The 17,613-nt window shown below is 45.0% G+C and overlaps 1 protein-coding gene across 2 annotated transcripts in view; it reads left to right on the top strand.

The window, feature by feature from the left end:
- The first annotated feature begins 1,574 nt into the window (after positions 1-1,574).
- Positions 1,575-17,613, top strand: part of IFNLR1 (interferon lambda receptor 1) — a 63,749-nt gene continuing 47,710 nt past the window's right edge. For both annotated transcript variants that reach the window (XM_083173605.1, XM_083173604.1), the window contains exon 1: positions 1,575-1,718. In XM_083173605.1, coding sequence (XP_083029731.1) covers positions 1,658-1,718 — 61 coding nt within the window. In that variant the 5' untranslated portion in view covers positions 1,575-1,657. The remainder of the gene's footprint in view (positions 1,719-17,613) is intronic.

The raw sequence follows: 17,613 nt of genomic DNA, 5'->3' as shown, positions 1-17,613 counted from the left end.
AAAAGTACAAAACGCATTCGATAATTGATGCGTCTGTGGGCACCTTGACAGTTTCTGGGAGCAGCATGGGCTGCAGTTAGGTGCAAACATAGTCAGTGCTGGCCACCAGTAAGTCTGTGGCATAAAAGAAAAGGGTACCCCAATTCTGGGATGCCACATATGTATGTATGCGTGCTATGTTTTTGTTTATGTTTGTATTTGAATATTGTCTTTCTGCTGTGTTTATGTGTATGCACTGTATTTGTGTGTGCTATGTTTGTGTATGTTTCCATGTACTGAATGGCATGTATAGGTCTGCTAGGGTGGATTGGAACGCCAGTCCCGTTGACTCTCAGCCTGGCCAGTCCTACACATAGGCGAATCTAAGGGGTGGTCCGGGGGGTCAGTGATGTAGTGTAGGGTATAGAGGGGTCAGTGATGTAGTGTAGGCTATAGAGGGGTCAGTGATGTAGTGTAGGCTATAGAGGGGTCAGTGATGTAGTGTAGGATATAGAGGGGTCAGGGATGTAGTGGAGGGTATAGAGGGGTCAGTGATGTAATGATCGGTATAGAGGGGTCAGTTATGTAGCATTGGGTATAGAGGGAGCAGTGATGTAGTGTAGGGTATAAAGGGGACAGTGATGTAGTGTAGGCTATAGAGGGGTCAGAGATGTAGTGTAGGGTATAGAGGGGTCAGGGATGTAGTGTATGGTATAGAAGGGTCAGTTATGTAGTGGCAGGTATAGAGGAGTCAGTGATGTAGTGGCGGCTATAGAGGGGTCAGTGATGTAATGGTGGGGTATAGAGGGGTCAGTAATGTAGTGTACGGTGGGTGTGGTATAGAACCTGTGGTAAACCACCAAGCCCACAGTGTGGCAAGCCCGCAGGGGCTTCTTTGCACTCACCCCCTCTGTCGGATCAGCGTCAGTCGGGATTCCGATGTTGGGATCCTGACTGTCAGAATCCCGACATCGGAATCCCGACTGCCGATGATCCGACAGAGGGGGTGAGTGCAAAGAAGCCCCTGCTGGCTTGCCACACAGTGGGATTGGTGGCTCGCCACAGGTTCTATTTGCCCTTTATGGGGATCGTGGATAATAGCCCCTGTCAGTCGGGATCACGACTGTCGGGCATTTAAACAGTCAGGATTCCGATGTTGGAGTACTGACTGTTAGAATCCCGACTGTCGGGCAGTCATCCGGCACCCGTGTAGGTATGTGGGGTAGGTGATGTACTGTAACATGTACAGTAACCCCGCCCTGCTCAACAGACCCCTCAAAAGACCCCACCCCATGAGGGCTGCTACCATACTTTTCCCGGGCTGCTTTTGCATCCCAATCTGTACCTGTCTACAGGTGCTGATTAATACATCAGCTCGATGTGTTCACATATTTCCATGCTGTCCTGTGTGGTAAGAATGCACCCAGTTAACATTAAATATGCAATCTGTAATTAATGGGCCCCACAGTCTATTAAAACCAGACATCGTACAGTGTTGCTGGGTGTAAGATCCTGAGAGGAAAGGGTTATATATGTAGTGTACAGTACACTCCCAGATGGACTTCCCCGATGGGCGGATCCGAATACGTGGGTGACACAGGTGCAGGCTGGTTACTTAGTGAGTCAGGAAAACCTGATCGAAAAGCATGGTTTTGCTGAAGTGAAATGTAACGAAGCAATGTATGCCCAGCTTAAATGGACACTTCTCCTTATAGTTTGCTTTGCCGGACTTGTATCAGGTATGTTATTTAAGGATTACATTTGCAGTGTGTGTATAACTGTATAATATGTTTTGTGGGAGCCTTTATGACAGATTACAGGAAAACTGTCAACTAGGGTATACAATGCTGCAATAAAAAAAACTACTTCAGAGGAGCAGACAGCAAAACTGTAGAAAAAAATATATCATAGACAAAAAAGAGATAAAAAGAAAGGAACAGAAAAGGGAGCGAGAAAGAATCGTACAGGTAACACTTATCTACGTTACCATGCAATGTCTAACAAGAGATTACTGAAAGTAACATGTTGCGAAACTAAAACCTTTTACTTTTAGCACATTCCATTTTTGAAGTGCGAAAGGGGGAGTGTAAAACCACACATAGCTTCAGAACCCAGTCAAAACATTCAAACATAGACATTCAGCTACTGTACTTTAATGCATTACATACAGTAACTATTCACATTAGGAACAAAAACTTTGGGGTGTTAATGGAGGCATACATGGTCAATTAAATATTTACATTAAACAGTTGCAGCCTGGAAGGATAGCTAAACTTAGAACATGTACAGGCATATACAGTATATCTTTTTTTTAACCACAATACCCAATATCAGTAGCAATCTTAGGAATTGCACACGTGTGTCTCCAAAATGCCTCACAATAATGTTCTTAAATATTATAATTATTATCCTAGTATATGCAGTTGGCAAATGATTTGGTTGCTACAGGCTTGTTTGTGTGTGATTGTCTTCTAAACAAACCACTGGGCCCCAGGAAGCTGTATAATATACAGTACACAAACTTGGCATGAGTTCCCAAATGCTTGCTCATATTTGACGGTAACCCTGCTGCTCTTTGGTCCATGGGATTAAAAGCAGGGCCCATACTCTGATGCCAGACAAACAGTATATGATGCCTAAGCTTATTTTTACTGTGCATTTCCACAGCTGTTTAATATAAAATAACTCTTGTTGTACCACTTTTAATTCGCCCTCTTAATTAGCTATATGTTCTTCTTTTGCCAAAAATACTGTGTGCTTGCTGTATCAATCAGCGGTGAATATTTACATATATTTTGTCCCCGCATGCAAGGCTGCGAATGGGCTGCAAAACATCCATTCGTATGCATGGAGGGATATTTGGCGAGCGGGGGTGGGCGTTCGTGCAGGCGTTGCTTAAATGACATGCAAAGCTTTGCGTGTCAACCAGAATAAGGTCTATAGAGCATACACATATGCGAATATATGAATGTTTGCACATCTGCATATCAGAACTCATATGCATTTGTCTGGGCATTACGGGGTGGCTATGTATAAGAGGGGGATCAGAGACTAATTATAGCGCCCCAAGGGATCTGCCTGTTAGTTAGGAGTCTGACTCCTCTGACTCATAATATAAACATGGAAAACAAGGACGGTGTACACCACTAGGCACTCCCTCCTTGGTAACATGGGTGTAAATAAATATTATAATATAAATATACTTCCTTGTCTGATTTGATCCCTCATGGTGTCTATGGCGCTACTTCAGGTCATGATTTGCCCCATATTTTTTGATTTCCATCTTTGATTTCCCTGACAAACTGAGTGCCATGGGAGTGCTGTATTGCTGTGTGCGGTTGTGAGCTGTGCATACAGTGAAAGCAATCCTATTTCTGATCATTTCTTGCACCTAATAACCTATGTGATATATGTATGCATACATTAAATTGCCTATTTGAATTAGACTGGACCCTGTTAAAAGGTAAATACCCCTCCAGGATGTAGGAAATGGACTATCCCAGCCAAATTGTGCTTTTTGCACTTTGTTAAATAAAGTTGCAGGTCAGAGAAAAAAAACCAGGAAGTTGCTGGGCTCATGTGAGGAGAGAGTGAAGAAGCATTGCTACAGTACAGCACTGATGGTCAGACTGAGCACACAAAAGTTTGTGTGAATGGACACTCATGTAAGTTTGTGTGAATGAACACTTTAAGAAGCTGGGCAAACGAAATTCATCTTTAAGTAACCCTCTCCCAAATCTAACCAGCCACACCAAGAAAGACTGTCATGTTAAAAGACTGTATTGAATAACTCCAGACTTGCTCAGTGGCAGGGGGTGAAAGTATCATTGGCCCCTGTGATTACAGCTTATAGAAGAGGCAGCTACAGCAAGTTAACCAATATCCTATTGCATTGATTTGTTTTTAACCTCTTAAGGTTGGATCCTCTTGAACAAAAGACTGCTGCAGGAAAGACATTTATTATCTCACTAAGTATGTCCAAAACCCAGTGGATTACAAATACAGTATTCAGTACAAGTATATAGTCCAAAGCAGGAACTGACCCTTTGGGATCTCTGTGATAGACTCTAGACTTTTAAGGGGTGATTGAACTTTCCTCTCAAAGGATTCTATAAGGACTAACAGTGATATCATCTCAGGTACTAAAAGTGCACTATAAAACCATTAATTATTGCGCAATAATATCTACTGTTGTCACTATCTATGCTGTAAGAATTGTTTACCATTATTTATGCAATAGGGATATTTATATGTTTACTGTGGTCCATGCCTTAATTAGTCCAGTCTGCCGTTAGTGATATACTAGTGAATATACGTATTGTTTTGATTTATACACATAATATGCCAAAAGTTACAGGCCAGTGAACGTGAAGCCTAGATTAGTTGTTTAAAGCTGCCTGCTAGAACCAGAGAACGTAGCGACTCCTGACAGCCGTAGTTAGCCAGACAATTGGTGAATTGCGTAACTGTTATTGTGCATTCTTTACTGTTTTTGAAGGCGCAGGTTGCCTTATACTGCGCAAATAAAGTGTTAACCCTTTTTGAACCACGCTGAGTCTCCTGCCTCCAATACTCTGTGACATAGAAGAAGCAGCACCCTCCAAGTGGACATACCGGTAAGAGAACACAACCAATGTACACCTGTGGTTATCACATTTGGCGTCTGACGAACAGGATACGTACACTAAAAGCAGAGAAACCCCAACCCAGCATCATTCAAGATGTCGCAAGAAGAAGCTCAAGGAAACCCGCAAGCCATACGGGGCACGGACCAAGGAGATACATCTGGAGGAAGCAGCTCTACTGCATGGATACCAGCGATGATTAACATGCCATACTACTTTGGAGCACCGTGGCTCCCCACCTTTGCAGGAGAGACCAGATCGTCAGAACCCAGCAGATTCCGCGACTTCAGGGACCAGATGGAGATCCTATTTAACGTACACAGGCTGAATGAAAAACAGAAGATCGAAATCCTAACGGCGCAGTTGAAGGGGTTCGCCAAGAGAGAAGTAAAATCATGGCCAGCAGATCAGAAAGAATCAGCGACAGCGATATTGAACAAATTGGCAACGATCTTCGACGCTAAGAAGCTATCAGAACTGAAGATGCAATTTTACGCACGGAAGCAACAACCACAGGAGACTTTACGAGAATTTGCAGTAGAACTGCATGAGGCACTACAAGCCATCAAGGAGTGCGCCCCTACCGAAGCCGTAGAAGAGAATGAGACACTTACGAACCAGTTCCTGGATGGGATATATGATGAAAACACGAAGGGTCAACTCAAGATGCTACACCGACAGGAGGCACCCATAGGCTTTGCCAAATTCAAGGAACTGGCGGTCAAGGTTTTTGGGGACAAGCCTAGAAAAGGGAAAGTGGCTATGAATCCTGAAGTAGCTGTTTGGCAGCAATCCCAAGCCACCACTGCGAAGGACCCGATTGCAGAAATGAAAGAACAGATCGCTGACTTGACCCAAGTGATGACCGACCTCTGCCGAGAACTGAGAGCCCTGAAAGAAACCCCTTCCCAACAGAGATCATGGAGGACGGAAAGAGAACCCCGGTACAGTAATGACGGGTGGAATATTCCGTGGACCTCTCGTTGCCTCCCATCGGATCGGTTTGACGAACAGGGAAGGCCGATATGCAGGCTATGCCAGAAAAGCGGGCACATTGAGAGAGACTGTAGACAACCCAAACATTTAAACGAAGAACTCCCGAGGTCCAGGACCAACCGTCGGGAGAACCTTCAGAAATAGGTCCTGCACCCCAAGAATGGCTACCAAAGTATGTCGGGCAATGTCCTGTGATCGAGATTGAAATCAACGGAGTCACCATACCAGCCTTGTTAGATACTGGATCCCAGGTCACCACTGTTCAATGGGTTGAATTTGCTAAGCACTGGAAAAAAGAAGAAATCCTGGCACCACCGCCAGCGGGGCTGAACCTGTTAGCCAGCAACGGGCAGAATATTGACTGCTGTGGATATTGGGAGGCCGGGATCAAAATAGGACATGCTCAACTGCACAAACAAGGGTGTCTGATTACGACCTTCGAAGATAAATGGCTACCGCCCGTAATAATCGGAATGAACGTCCTAAGAAATTGCCCTGAAGAACTAATCTCGACACTGACACAAGAACTGTTCAGCCGACCTCAGACTTTGAGACGAATCATGCAATATACCATCTATGACCAGAAAAGCCAGGCGGGGAAGAGAGTGTTGGTTACGCAGGTACGAGGAACCGTCAAGTGGTTTAATGTCCGGAAGAGGTATGGCTTCATCAACAGGAGTGACACAAAAGATGACGTCTTTGTCCATCAGACGGCCATAAAGAGAAACAACCCACGGAAGTTGCTGTGCAGTGTTGGAAATGGCGAGATGGTGGAATTTGATGTGGTGGAAGGAGAAAAGGGTGCTGAAGCAGCCAATGTGACTGGCCCCGGCGGTGTACCGGTTAAAGGAAGCCGGTTTGCTCCCAACAGACGTCGGTTCCGCAGACTGTCCTACCATCCAGAAGTAGAGGATGCTGCAGAATCTGGTGGAGAAGGCATAAGTGCGAACCAAGCGAGTGAAAGGGAGAGAGTGGAGGAAGCGTTCCCTCAGCAGAGACCTGTCCAGTGCAGAAGTCCACCGCCATTCTTCCACCGACGACATTGTGGTAGGGGGAACCGAGCAGCGAATCAGGAGCTTAACACCCTCCCCGAGGGGACAGAAGTTATACAGACTGACGGGGTGAATGAGCATCGGCTTGAACTGGCCAAGAAAGTAGTGGAAGAAAGGATGGAGACAGCCCACCACCGACAAGGGACAAGTTATGGCCAGGATGCGAATGCCGCATCGTTCCGAGTGGGAGACCGAGTTTGGAAGATGGATAACCAACGGAGTAATGAGTTAGATCCCTTCTGGGAATCTGTACCCTACGTGATTGTCCACCTGCTTGCTACAGACACTGGGGTGTATGGGATAAGAAGAGATGGAGATGACCACCAAGTTCTCAAGATGGTACACAGAAACCAACTCGAGCTTTGCCGGGGCAGAATGAGTCTGGAGGATGGGGTACGAGACCGTACAGAAGACGCAATACCACAAGTCACCTACCATCTTCTGCACGACCCAGCATACTTCCAACGCCTTGTGGGAGTACTCCAACAGCACGGTATGAAGTTGCCGCAGAGAAGAGGAGAGGCCGAGGAAAAGGTTAGAACAGACGCCCGGCAGAGCTGTCCAGAGTATCCGAGGGGTCAAACCCCTCCGATTTAGAGAGTAATTGTAATGCTTGATGTACAATATAAACTTATGGTCAAAGTATGTGTTATAATATCTTCCAGAAATACTGCGTTAATGTTTGATTATGTACATTTTGTATTGATATAAGAGAGAGACATGCAAAGTTGCATGAGGACATGCAAAATTTCAGAAGGGAAGAATGTGATATATGTATGCATACATTAAATTGCCTATTTGAATTAGACTGGACCCTGTTAAAAGGTAAATACCCCTCCAGGATGTAGGAAATGGACTATCCCAGCCAAATTGTGCTTTTTGCACTTTGTTAAATAAAGTTGCAGGTCAGAGAAAAAAAACCAGGAAGTTGCTGGGCTCATGTGAGGAGAGAGTGAAGAAGCATTGCTACAGTACAGCACTGATGGTCAGACTGAGCACACAAAAGTTTGTGTGAATGGACACTCATGTAAGTTTGTGTGAATGAACACTTTAAGAAGCTGGGCAAACGAAATTCATCTTTAAGTAACCCTCTCCCAAATCTAACCAGCCACACCAAGAAAGACTGTCATGTTAAAAGACTGTATTGAATAACTCCAGACTTGCTCAGTGGCAGGGGGTGAAAGTATCATTGGCCCCTGTGATTACAGCTTATAGAAGAGGCAGCTACAGCAAGTTAACCAATATCCTATTGCATTGATTTGTTTTTAACCTCTTAAGGTTGGATCCTCTTGAACAAAAGACTGCTGCAGGAAAGACATTTATTATCTCACTAAGTATGTCCAAAACCCAGTGGATTACAAATACAGTATTCAGTACAAGTATATAGTCCAAAGCAGGAACTGACCCTTTGGGATCTCTGTGATAGACTCTAGACTTTTAAGGGGTGATTGAACTTTCCTCTCAAAGGATTCTATAAGGACTAACAGTGATATCATCTCAGGTACTAAAAGTGCACTATAAAACCATTAATTATTGCGCAATAATATCTACTGTTGTCACTATCTATGCTGTAAGAATTGTTTACCATTATTTATGCAATAGGGATATTTATATGTTTACTGTGGTCCATGCCTTAATTAGTCCAGTCTGCCGTTAGTGATATACTAGTGAATATACGTATTGTTTTGATTTATACACATAATATGCCAAAAGTTACAGGCCAGTGAACGTGAAGCCTAGATTAGTTGTTTAAAGCTGCCTGCTAGAACCAGAGAACGTAGCGACTCCTGACAGCCGTAGTTAGCCAGACAATTGGTGAATTGCGTAACTGTTATTGTGCATTCTTTACTGTTTTTGAAGGCGCAGGTTGCCTTATACTGCGCAAATAAAGTGTTAACCCTTTTTGAACCACGCTGAGTCTCCTGCCTCCAATACTCTGTGACATAGAAGAAGCAGCACCCTCCAAGTGGACATACCGGTAAGAGAACACAACCAATGTACACCTGTGGTTATCACACCTACCTCTCAACTATCCTTATTTTTGAGGGACAGTCCGGCGGGCAGCAGTGTCCCACGGTGGGGGGGGGCAGCTGGGAGACAGCTTCCTCTCCGTCACTTAGCAGAGCAGCGGAGGACAGACACTATGCGCATGTGTACAGCATCTGAAACAGACAGGCTGGGGGCATGCAAGCAGCTCTCAGAGTGCTGGCCATGTCCCACACATTTAGGAAAAGGGGGGCCTCGATCTACTTTGCGGTATTGCCATGAAACCATGCTCTGTTTTGCAAGGGCCCCATCCCTTTTGCAGACCACGAAGCAGCACTGAGCACATGAGTCTTGTAAAGTGTTTTACAAGTGTTGAGAGGTTTGTAATAATGATGTGTTTGTGTTATTTTGCAGAACTGGACATGTCTAACTACTGTAATGTAAGGGGCAAACATAAAATTGCCAATGGTAAAAAGAATAGTTTTCTCCCCAGGATCTATTTGAGCCATTATGCTAAATCATGGTGCTAAATTCTAAATATTAAGATTGCTAAAGATAAAGGGGTCTATATACTAAGACTTTGAAAGTGATAAAGTGGATGGAGATAAAGTATGAGCCAATCAGTTCCTAACTGCCATAGAATTCCTTTATTTGTCTCACAATGGAGACATTTTCAAATATTACAAGCAATGGGGCAGATGTATTAAGCCATGGGTCTTCAAACTGTGGCCCTCCAGATTTTGTGGAACTACATGTCCCAGCATGCCCTGACAGTTTTGGCATGCTCTTATAGGAAAAAATGTGGCAATGCATGTTGAAACATGTAGTTTCACAACATCTGGATGGCCACAGTTTGAAGACCCATGTATGAAGCCTTAACAAGAGATAAATGCAAGGGTGATAAAGGGCGGGATGCTGTAACATCCGCGCCCCCGGTCCGCCACACATCCCCGCCGGCTACTGCGGAGATAATTATCGTGTGTGCTGTAACATATGCGATAATTATGGCAAAGGACACGGCGGCTCCCCCCTCCCTCCCTTACCCAGCAGATACTGCCCCATATGCATGTCCTACCCATTTACAACGTATTCCGGATGGAAGATGGTACAGTACAATGGAAATATGCAAGCTACTTAGTAAATATGTAGTATACATAATAAAGCATGTCCGATAGTTTTTTTAAATAAATCCATTAAATTGGCTATAATCAAATGATGGCTTATAAGTAATCAATAAAAATAATACAATTTGGTGGATGAGCACAGCTGTTATTGTTGAGCCTAGGGGCGCCCTCACTCCTAAATCCATTCCTGCTGGCCATGCCACCCCCCCCTCCCCCCCCCCCCCCCCCCCCCAGCGGCAAAACAGGCTCTTGGCTTCATGACTGTGGACATTTCCACAAAGCCATGCCCCCTTTACATTTACTTAAAGTTGGGAGGTATGGTATAGGCATAGAATGGATTGCAAAATGGTAAAGTAGGCATCATGGTCATCTTAACATATGGGCTCAATGGGAAGCTGCCCAAGGAAGACTAAAAAGCTGGGGCAGATTGGGTTGTGGTCATCTGCGTCATGAACTTCTTGAGGCAGTAGAGATTGCAACCTGGTGCTATCCATCAATAAGTCCAGCATTCTCCAGCTGCCTGCCAGTCTGCAGCCAGACAGGTAATAAATATTAGCATCCTGATTGGTGGATGGTTGGAGCTATCCACCAATCAGAATGCTAAAAACCATTCACTGAATGGAAATAAGTGAAGAGTTGGGGCATGGGCCCACAGCATGAGCATGTTATGATTTCTTTTACATTTTTTCCTGTGAATAGGTGAGGAGGGGCCCCAAATGCACTGCTTTGCCCGGGGCTTATAATGTGGTTAAGACGGCCCTGGTAGGCATGCAACCTGAATTTCTAGACCGCCAAGTAACCTACATATATAGTGAAATGAAAGAAGTAACAATTTACAAATTGTCAAATTGAATGTGGAATTGATTGCATATGCCTCACATTTATTAGAATGTATAATTTTCTGTAAAATATCAGTCAATAGTTGCCAAAGAATAAATAAAACATTGCAGGAAGCAATGTAATTATAAATACTTTCTAAATTTCTCAAAACAAATAGTTAATAATGTTATATAGAAATACCTCGCAACAAGCATTTAAGCACATATACACCCCTTGGAATGAGCATAACACGCACCCTCAAATATAATCTCCCTAAAACTAATTTTCAAAAGTAGACAAGTATAGTATACTAGTAAGGCCATTCAAAGCAAATGCTTCGAAAGCTAGTCTTCTACCTTGTGATTGCCTCTGTGTTTGTGCATTTGGGAGAGAGAAAGATATGTAGTTTCAATCGCTGCCAACAGATGGCAGTGTTTTGGAGACACACAAACAAATACTAGACATATATAGATGATAGAAATTGATTTAATTTTTTTATGTCTTTTTAGCAGTAACTTTTATTTCATTTTTAATATATATGAGGCAGTTTAGTTTGTTTTTCATAGCGACATGTTTTAAAACATTAGTATTCAGCTCTCTATTATCCTAAAACCTCAAGTGCATTTGTAAGCCAATTGTTAAATAAGTAACCAAGCTCTATGACTGACAGGAAGTCTAAGATTGTCTCACACGTAGTCCTGATCACGCTGTAGCAGAAAACCTACAGTAGTTTAAAAAAAAAAAAACTGTTGATGGTTGTTCCTTAGTGTTGGTTTAAGATGCAGCAAATATAATACAAGGCATTTGCAGGTCAGGTTGCTAGAAGTGCTTGATGGAAGCCTTGACAATGATCATCGGCAAGTATTAAGCATGGAACTAAAGCTTGGTACTGTATGCTTTAAATGTATCTACACGCAGACCCATGTAATGCCCTATGATGTGTCTCACTTATTATAGCCAAATAATGGAAACATATTTGTGATGCTATTTATGTAATTATGTATGTGTGTATATATCTATCTATAGATGGAGCAGCTCTCATTAGAGCTTCTCCTGGCGATTCTAATGCCAATCGCCTCCTTTTCGTCTTCTGCCCGAAGATAAACTCATGCGCCCATTCTGATGGAGCCCGCCACCGCCCTCTACTGCTTTCCCGCTGCCCACATTAACCCTACCCGTCTCCCTGAAGCAGAAAGGGGCAGGGTTTCCGCTCCCCGCCGCCATGGGAAGGGGACACGTGTGAGATGCTTGCGTGTCCCCGTCAGATGCAGCGCCTCTCAGTCAGCGTGCGCCAGCTCATGGAATATGGCGATAGCCTGTGCTAGCTGAGAGGCGCTGTCATGGGCTGCGACCGCAGTAGCCACTGTTATTCATGTTCTGTGTGGGTTTTATGCGTTCACCGGATCAGTGCTCTGGGTTTTGGCTGATCCATCTTGCCTTGTTTCCATGCATACCTTAGTCTTTGGGTGTGGCTGCCTCCTAAGCCACTGGGTATATATGTATGCACCCAGGGGCGTAGCTAAGGGTTCATGGGCCCTGGTGCGAAAGGTCAGCTTGGGGCCCCCCTACATACAACAAAATAAAAAAAAAAAAATTCTAAAAAAAAAAAAAAAATCCACCTTGATAATGATATATATTCAGTGGCAAACGCAGGATTTTTAAAGCACAGCCGTTATGAGTGAAACTTTTTTTGCTGGAAATATATATTAATGGCATCCTGTAACGAAACTGAAACATCTGACTCTGGTGCCAACTACCCCTAAAGGAAACAATATTAACCTCTACATGGACAAAACTAAGCAGACTATCTGCTAAAGGGCATAGTTTTGTACTCCTATGCCCTTTATCAAGATATAAACACACATACACTGTAAACACAATTCTCTCTCACTCACTCACACACTGTAAGCACCATTCACACACACACACACACACACACACTGTAAGCACCATTCACACACACACACACACACGCTGTAAGCACCATTCACACACACACACTGTAAGCACCATTCACACACACACACACACACACACACACACTGTAAGCACCATACACACACACACACTGTAAGCACCATTCACACACACACACACACAATGTAAGCACCATTCACACACACACACACACACACACACACACACACTGTAAGCACCATTCACACACTGTAAGCAGGATTTACCTGCTGCAGTCCTTCAGTAGTGGCAGTCAGGCGGCTGCCACACTGGTGCTTCTTTCAGCCCGCTGGTGCACCCTGTCACGCTCTCCAGTACTTAGTGCGCGCACAGAGACAATGCAGGCGGGCCGCGGGTCCTCCGCATGACGTCAGCGCCGCGGCACCCGCAGTGCTGAGTGATCAGGGGGAGAGCTTCTTGGGACCGGGTGAGCAGGCAGGCCGCCGGCGCCGGGCAGAACAGCTGCCGGCGCACGCTGCCCTTTATCATGTGAACATATTAGTGATAGAATATTGCACAGCTCATTTGCGGAGGGGGGGTGGGCCGGCGGCGCCAGGTGTCCAATCTGCACCCGGAGCGTGTGCTCCAGTGGCTCCGCCCTCCCTACGCCTCTGACCCTCATCCAGGATGGCCGGACAGCGGCGGGGGTTGGGCCCCCCTGGCTCAGGGGCCCGGTCGCAGGTGCGACCGCTGCGACCCCTGTAGCTATGCCACTGTATGCACCAAGTAATAAACCCTGCTGGTTTTATTCTTGTGATATTCTTAGTATATTCCTGGTTACCGGTTCTATGTTCCCAGAGATACCCAGAGTCCTAACAAACTCCTGTCTGAGATTATTCCAGAGTTCAGTTTATTCCAGCCTGTGAAAGTATTCCAGCAAGCACACCTGCTGGGTATGCTTCCAGTGTGTGAGATCTTGTCTGTATCCAGCTTCTGTGAGTACATGCAGCTTCCCCACACATTGTGGTGGAAGTCTCACCCTTCATTACAATGTGCCATTGGTATTCTCACAACGCCAGCTGACACCAAGGCCTAATCGCATGCCAGAGGCTTTGGTAAAGGCCGCAAATCCTCTGTTCAGTCCTTGTCTGCAACGTTGAATATTTTAGTCCATGTTCATGTGCCTATTTTATCCTTGTGTTGTCTAGTCAGTTTATCCTCTTACTAGTACCCTCACTCGGTTGGGACTTTGTGTAACCGCAAAAGAGTACAGGTGGCATTCGAGTACAGGGTGGAGCTAATCTGCCCTGAAAAGTTAAAAAAAAAAAAGAATATATGCCAGTGCTGGCTGAAATGATTTGCAAGACGGTAATTAAAAATACAATATTTTAATAACTAATAAACTGAAATATAAAACATTAATTAAGAATAAAATATACCACAATGTGCATCTGATTGTATTATAAATACAATATAATGTTGACTGGAATTAGATTATTAATAATACGTGAAGAGTCACAAATTTCCAACTGAATGAATATTTAATGAAAATATTACCAATCCATGATTTAAGATAGTTGAATGGATAAGAGTGTGGTTGCAGGACAGAAAACAGAGAGTTGTAGTAAATGGAGTACAGTCAAAGGAGAGAAAGGTTACAAGTGGGGTACCCCAGTGATCTGTTTTTGGTCCAGTGCTTTTTAATATCTTTATTGGTGATATTGCAAATGGAATTGAGGGTAAAATGTGCCTTTTTGCAGATGACACAAAGGTATGCAACAGGGTAGACACACCAGGAGGGGTAAAACAAATAATTGATGATCTAGGTAGATTAGAGGAATGGTCAAGAGAATGGCAACTACAGTTTAATGCCAAAAAATGCAAAATCATGCACTTGGGTCTCAAAAATCCAAAGACTATATATATAGTATAAATGGCACTATAATGGAAACTACTGAGGAAGAGAGGGATCTAGCTGTCACAATTTCAGGGGACTTAAAGGCAGGTAGGCAATGTAACAAAGCAATGAAGAAGGCAAGTCAGATGCTTGGTTGCATTGGGAGAGGTATCAGCAGTAGAAAGAAAGAAGTGATAATGCCACTGTATAGGTCATTGGTACAACCTCATCTAGAGTACTGTGTTCAGTTCTGGAGGCCATATCTCCAGAAGGACATAAATACATTAGAGACTGTACAAAGAAGGGCAACTAAAATGGTGCATGGCCTACATCACAAAATGTACCAGGAAATCCTAAAAGATCTTAATATGTATACTTTGGAGCAGAGAAGGGAAAGGGGGGACATGATAGAAACTTTCAAATATATCAAGGGCTTTAACAAGGTACAGGTGGGAGACATTCTTCACAGGAAGAGGAGCAACAGAACACAAGGACGTGCACTAAAACTAGAGGGAGGAAGATTCAGGGGAAATGTGAGGAAGAATTACTTCAAAGAAAGAGTAGTAGATAAGTGGAATAGCCTACCATCAGAGGTGGTAGAGGCAAATACAGTAGTACAATATAAACATGCTTGGGATAGGCATATTGATATCCTTACAAAAAAATAAGAATCAAATATGGTTTGAGGTAACATGTTTAAAAAAGGGGCAGACTAGATGCGCCAAGTGGTTCTTATCTGCCGTCAAATTCTATGTTTCTATGTTTCTATGATTTTGATGGATGCTGCTGGATTATTCCATGGTGATAAATAGATGATTGGTATAGGAGATGGGAGATGTGAAATCTTGCGTTATATGAATGTTCCCCTTATATCCTCCTAAAGTGCTCAATAGTTACCTGGAATCTGGAGTTCTTAAGAAGCAGCAACACTCTGTTGTCCCACATGTAATGTCCAGTTAGAGTTCAAAGTTCCCAGGAGTAGTAATGGATAAATAAACGTCAGTTGGGGGTAATTTTGGAGTCAAGCTCAATGCGTTTCCCCGGATCTGTAACACCGCCTTTCTCAGGAGCAAGGTAGCCTGTTTAAAAAACATGTACGAACATTAAAATGTAAACTTTTAAGTAGTAGTTCTCACCAGGGCTGGTTTAAAGTCTAACAAATGTCATATATACTGTACTAGGTGATTCATCGCGCCCTACGGGTGCTCTTCACACCGTCATGAGGGGCTGCGCCCCCTTAATTTGTGAATGTTTGTATTGTGAGAAATATGGTTAGAATTGTATGAAAGATGCCTGTATTGTAACTTCAGTTATAGGTGAAATGTGTAAAATAGAAAGCATATGATTTGGAAGGGGGTGTATATTGTATGTTTAATTAAAAAGCGGTTACAGAGTACGATGTACATTGAAAGTGTGGAGGGTACAGTGACATTTGTGGGTGTGTGTGTATGCATGTTGTTTAGGTGTGTGTGTGTAATAGTATAGTAGGGTGTGTTTGAGTCAGCGGCTCCCCACTGGCGGAGGTCACGACACAGGAAAACAGGAGGCTGGGTAGTGATAGGGGTGTGTGGGCATAAGGGGGACAAAAGAGGAGGGTGGGGGACACTATGCAGCTTCTGCCAGTGGGTGAGGGTCCAGCGTGGCAGCACAGGAGTACAGGACGGTGACCCTGAGTCAGTGTCTCCTCCTACTGGGTGGGAGTTAGGGTGCACAAGAGCAGGAGGCTGGGTGGTAAAGCATGATAGGGGAATGTGGGCAACACAGGGTGAGCGGGTCCCCACTGGCGAAAGTTACGGGGCAGGAGCAGTGATAGTGGTGTATGGGCATGAGGGGTAGTAAAGGTTTTTGGCTGTTGCAGAGTAGGAAGGGGCATTGGTGCAGACGCCATCGATGGTTGGCATTGATGGCGATTTTGCACCCTTCCATCGATAGTAGTAACATATTACTTGGATAACCATCGATTGTTGTAGCTATCGATGGTCATCCATTATATCTGACTGAACAGGCCGTGGGTCAATCAGAACTCGGTGGCGGGACTTCCGGGTGTGGGGGGGGGCGGAGCTATACTCCGTGTCCCGGCACGTTAAAAAAATGTGAAACTTGATCGGTTCTCCTTTACCATTCATGTCGGGAAACCATCTGCTCCTCCCACATCGATGGCAAAAGTATTCAACATCGGCCATAAACCATCAATGATTTTAAATCATTGGTGGTCGATGAGCATCCCTCCCGGCAGTGGGTGAGCGTCTCCTCGCACTGGGAGGGAGTAAGGGGGTGTATGAGAGCAGGAGGCTGTATAATAGTGGTATGTTGTCAAGACATTGATAAAAGTTGTGGCGCTGGTGCAGAGGACCATGGGGGAACCTGCAGTGGGGGACACCTGCTTGTGGCGGTACAGGATCCCCGATTCTCACTGGGGTATGTGAAATGCAGGAGCGGGGTCGCGGGGGTCTGCTGGGGGGGGGGGGGGGGAATTGACGGAAAGGGGTCAGGGGGGTCTGCAAATTGCGGGGGGGGGGGGCAGGATCTGCCATTAGCGGGAGGGAGTGCGGGTCTGCAAATTGCAGGAGGGGGCGCAGGGAGGCCTTGAATCGCTGGAAGTGGGGGTGAGTGAATTGCGGGGCGGGGGGTTGTGGGGGGCCGGGAATCGTGGGAGAGGGGTGCAGGGGGTTACATGGGTGCCGTGAATAGCGGGAGGGGAGTCCGCGAATCGCGGGAGGGGGCTTGGGTCCGCAAATCATGGGAGGGGGGTCGCGGGTGTCTGGGGGGGTGGGCTGCTGGCAGAGGGGTGGGTGCGGGAGTAATGGTGGCTGTGCAGTAATGATGGATGGTGGGCGTGTACTGTAGCCCTGGCTGGGCGGGGGGAGGTGATGTCAAGGGGGTGGGGTATGTAGAACGTTATACACATAGAACACTTTTCCCTGGGGGGGGGGGGCGGGTTTGTGTATCCTGCTGGGCGGGAACGTTATATACACAGGGAATGAGTGACAGATCTGGCTAAATATATAAGAGATGTGTGATGTCAGTATCTACCCCATTTGTTATGTCAGTGTGTAGCCCTGCTGCGTAGTGTTGGTGTGATGTTAGTGTGTAGCTAATATTGGGGCAGATGTATTATAGCGGTGTATAGCGCGCCGCTATAATACTTCCTGCTTTGCCTCATAGGCCTTGATAAAGCCTGCTTAGACAGGAAGAAACATGTGTCGGACCGACAGGGCCCGCGTTACTGCCATTACAAT

The sequence above is a fragment of the Crinia signifera genome, chromosome 2, assembly GCF_055691185.1.
Source record: "Crinia signifera chromosome 2, ASM5569118v1, whole genome shotgun sequence".
NCBI lineage: Eukaryota > Metazoa > Chordata > Amphibia > Anura > Myobatrachidae > Crinia > Crinia signifera.
The sequence above is the reverse complement of the archived record's forward strand: the minus strand, read 5'-3'. Positions and strand labels throughout refer to the sequence as shown.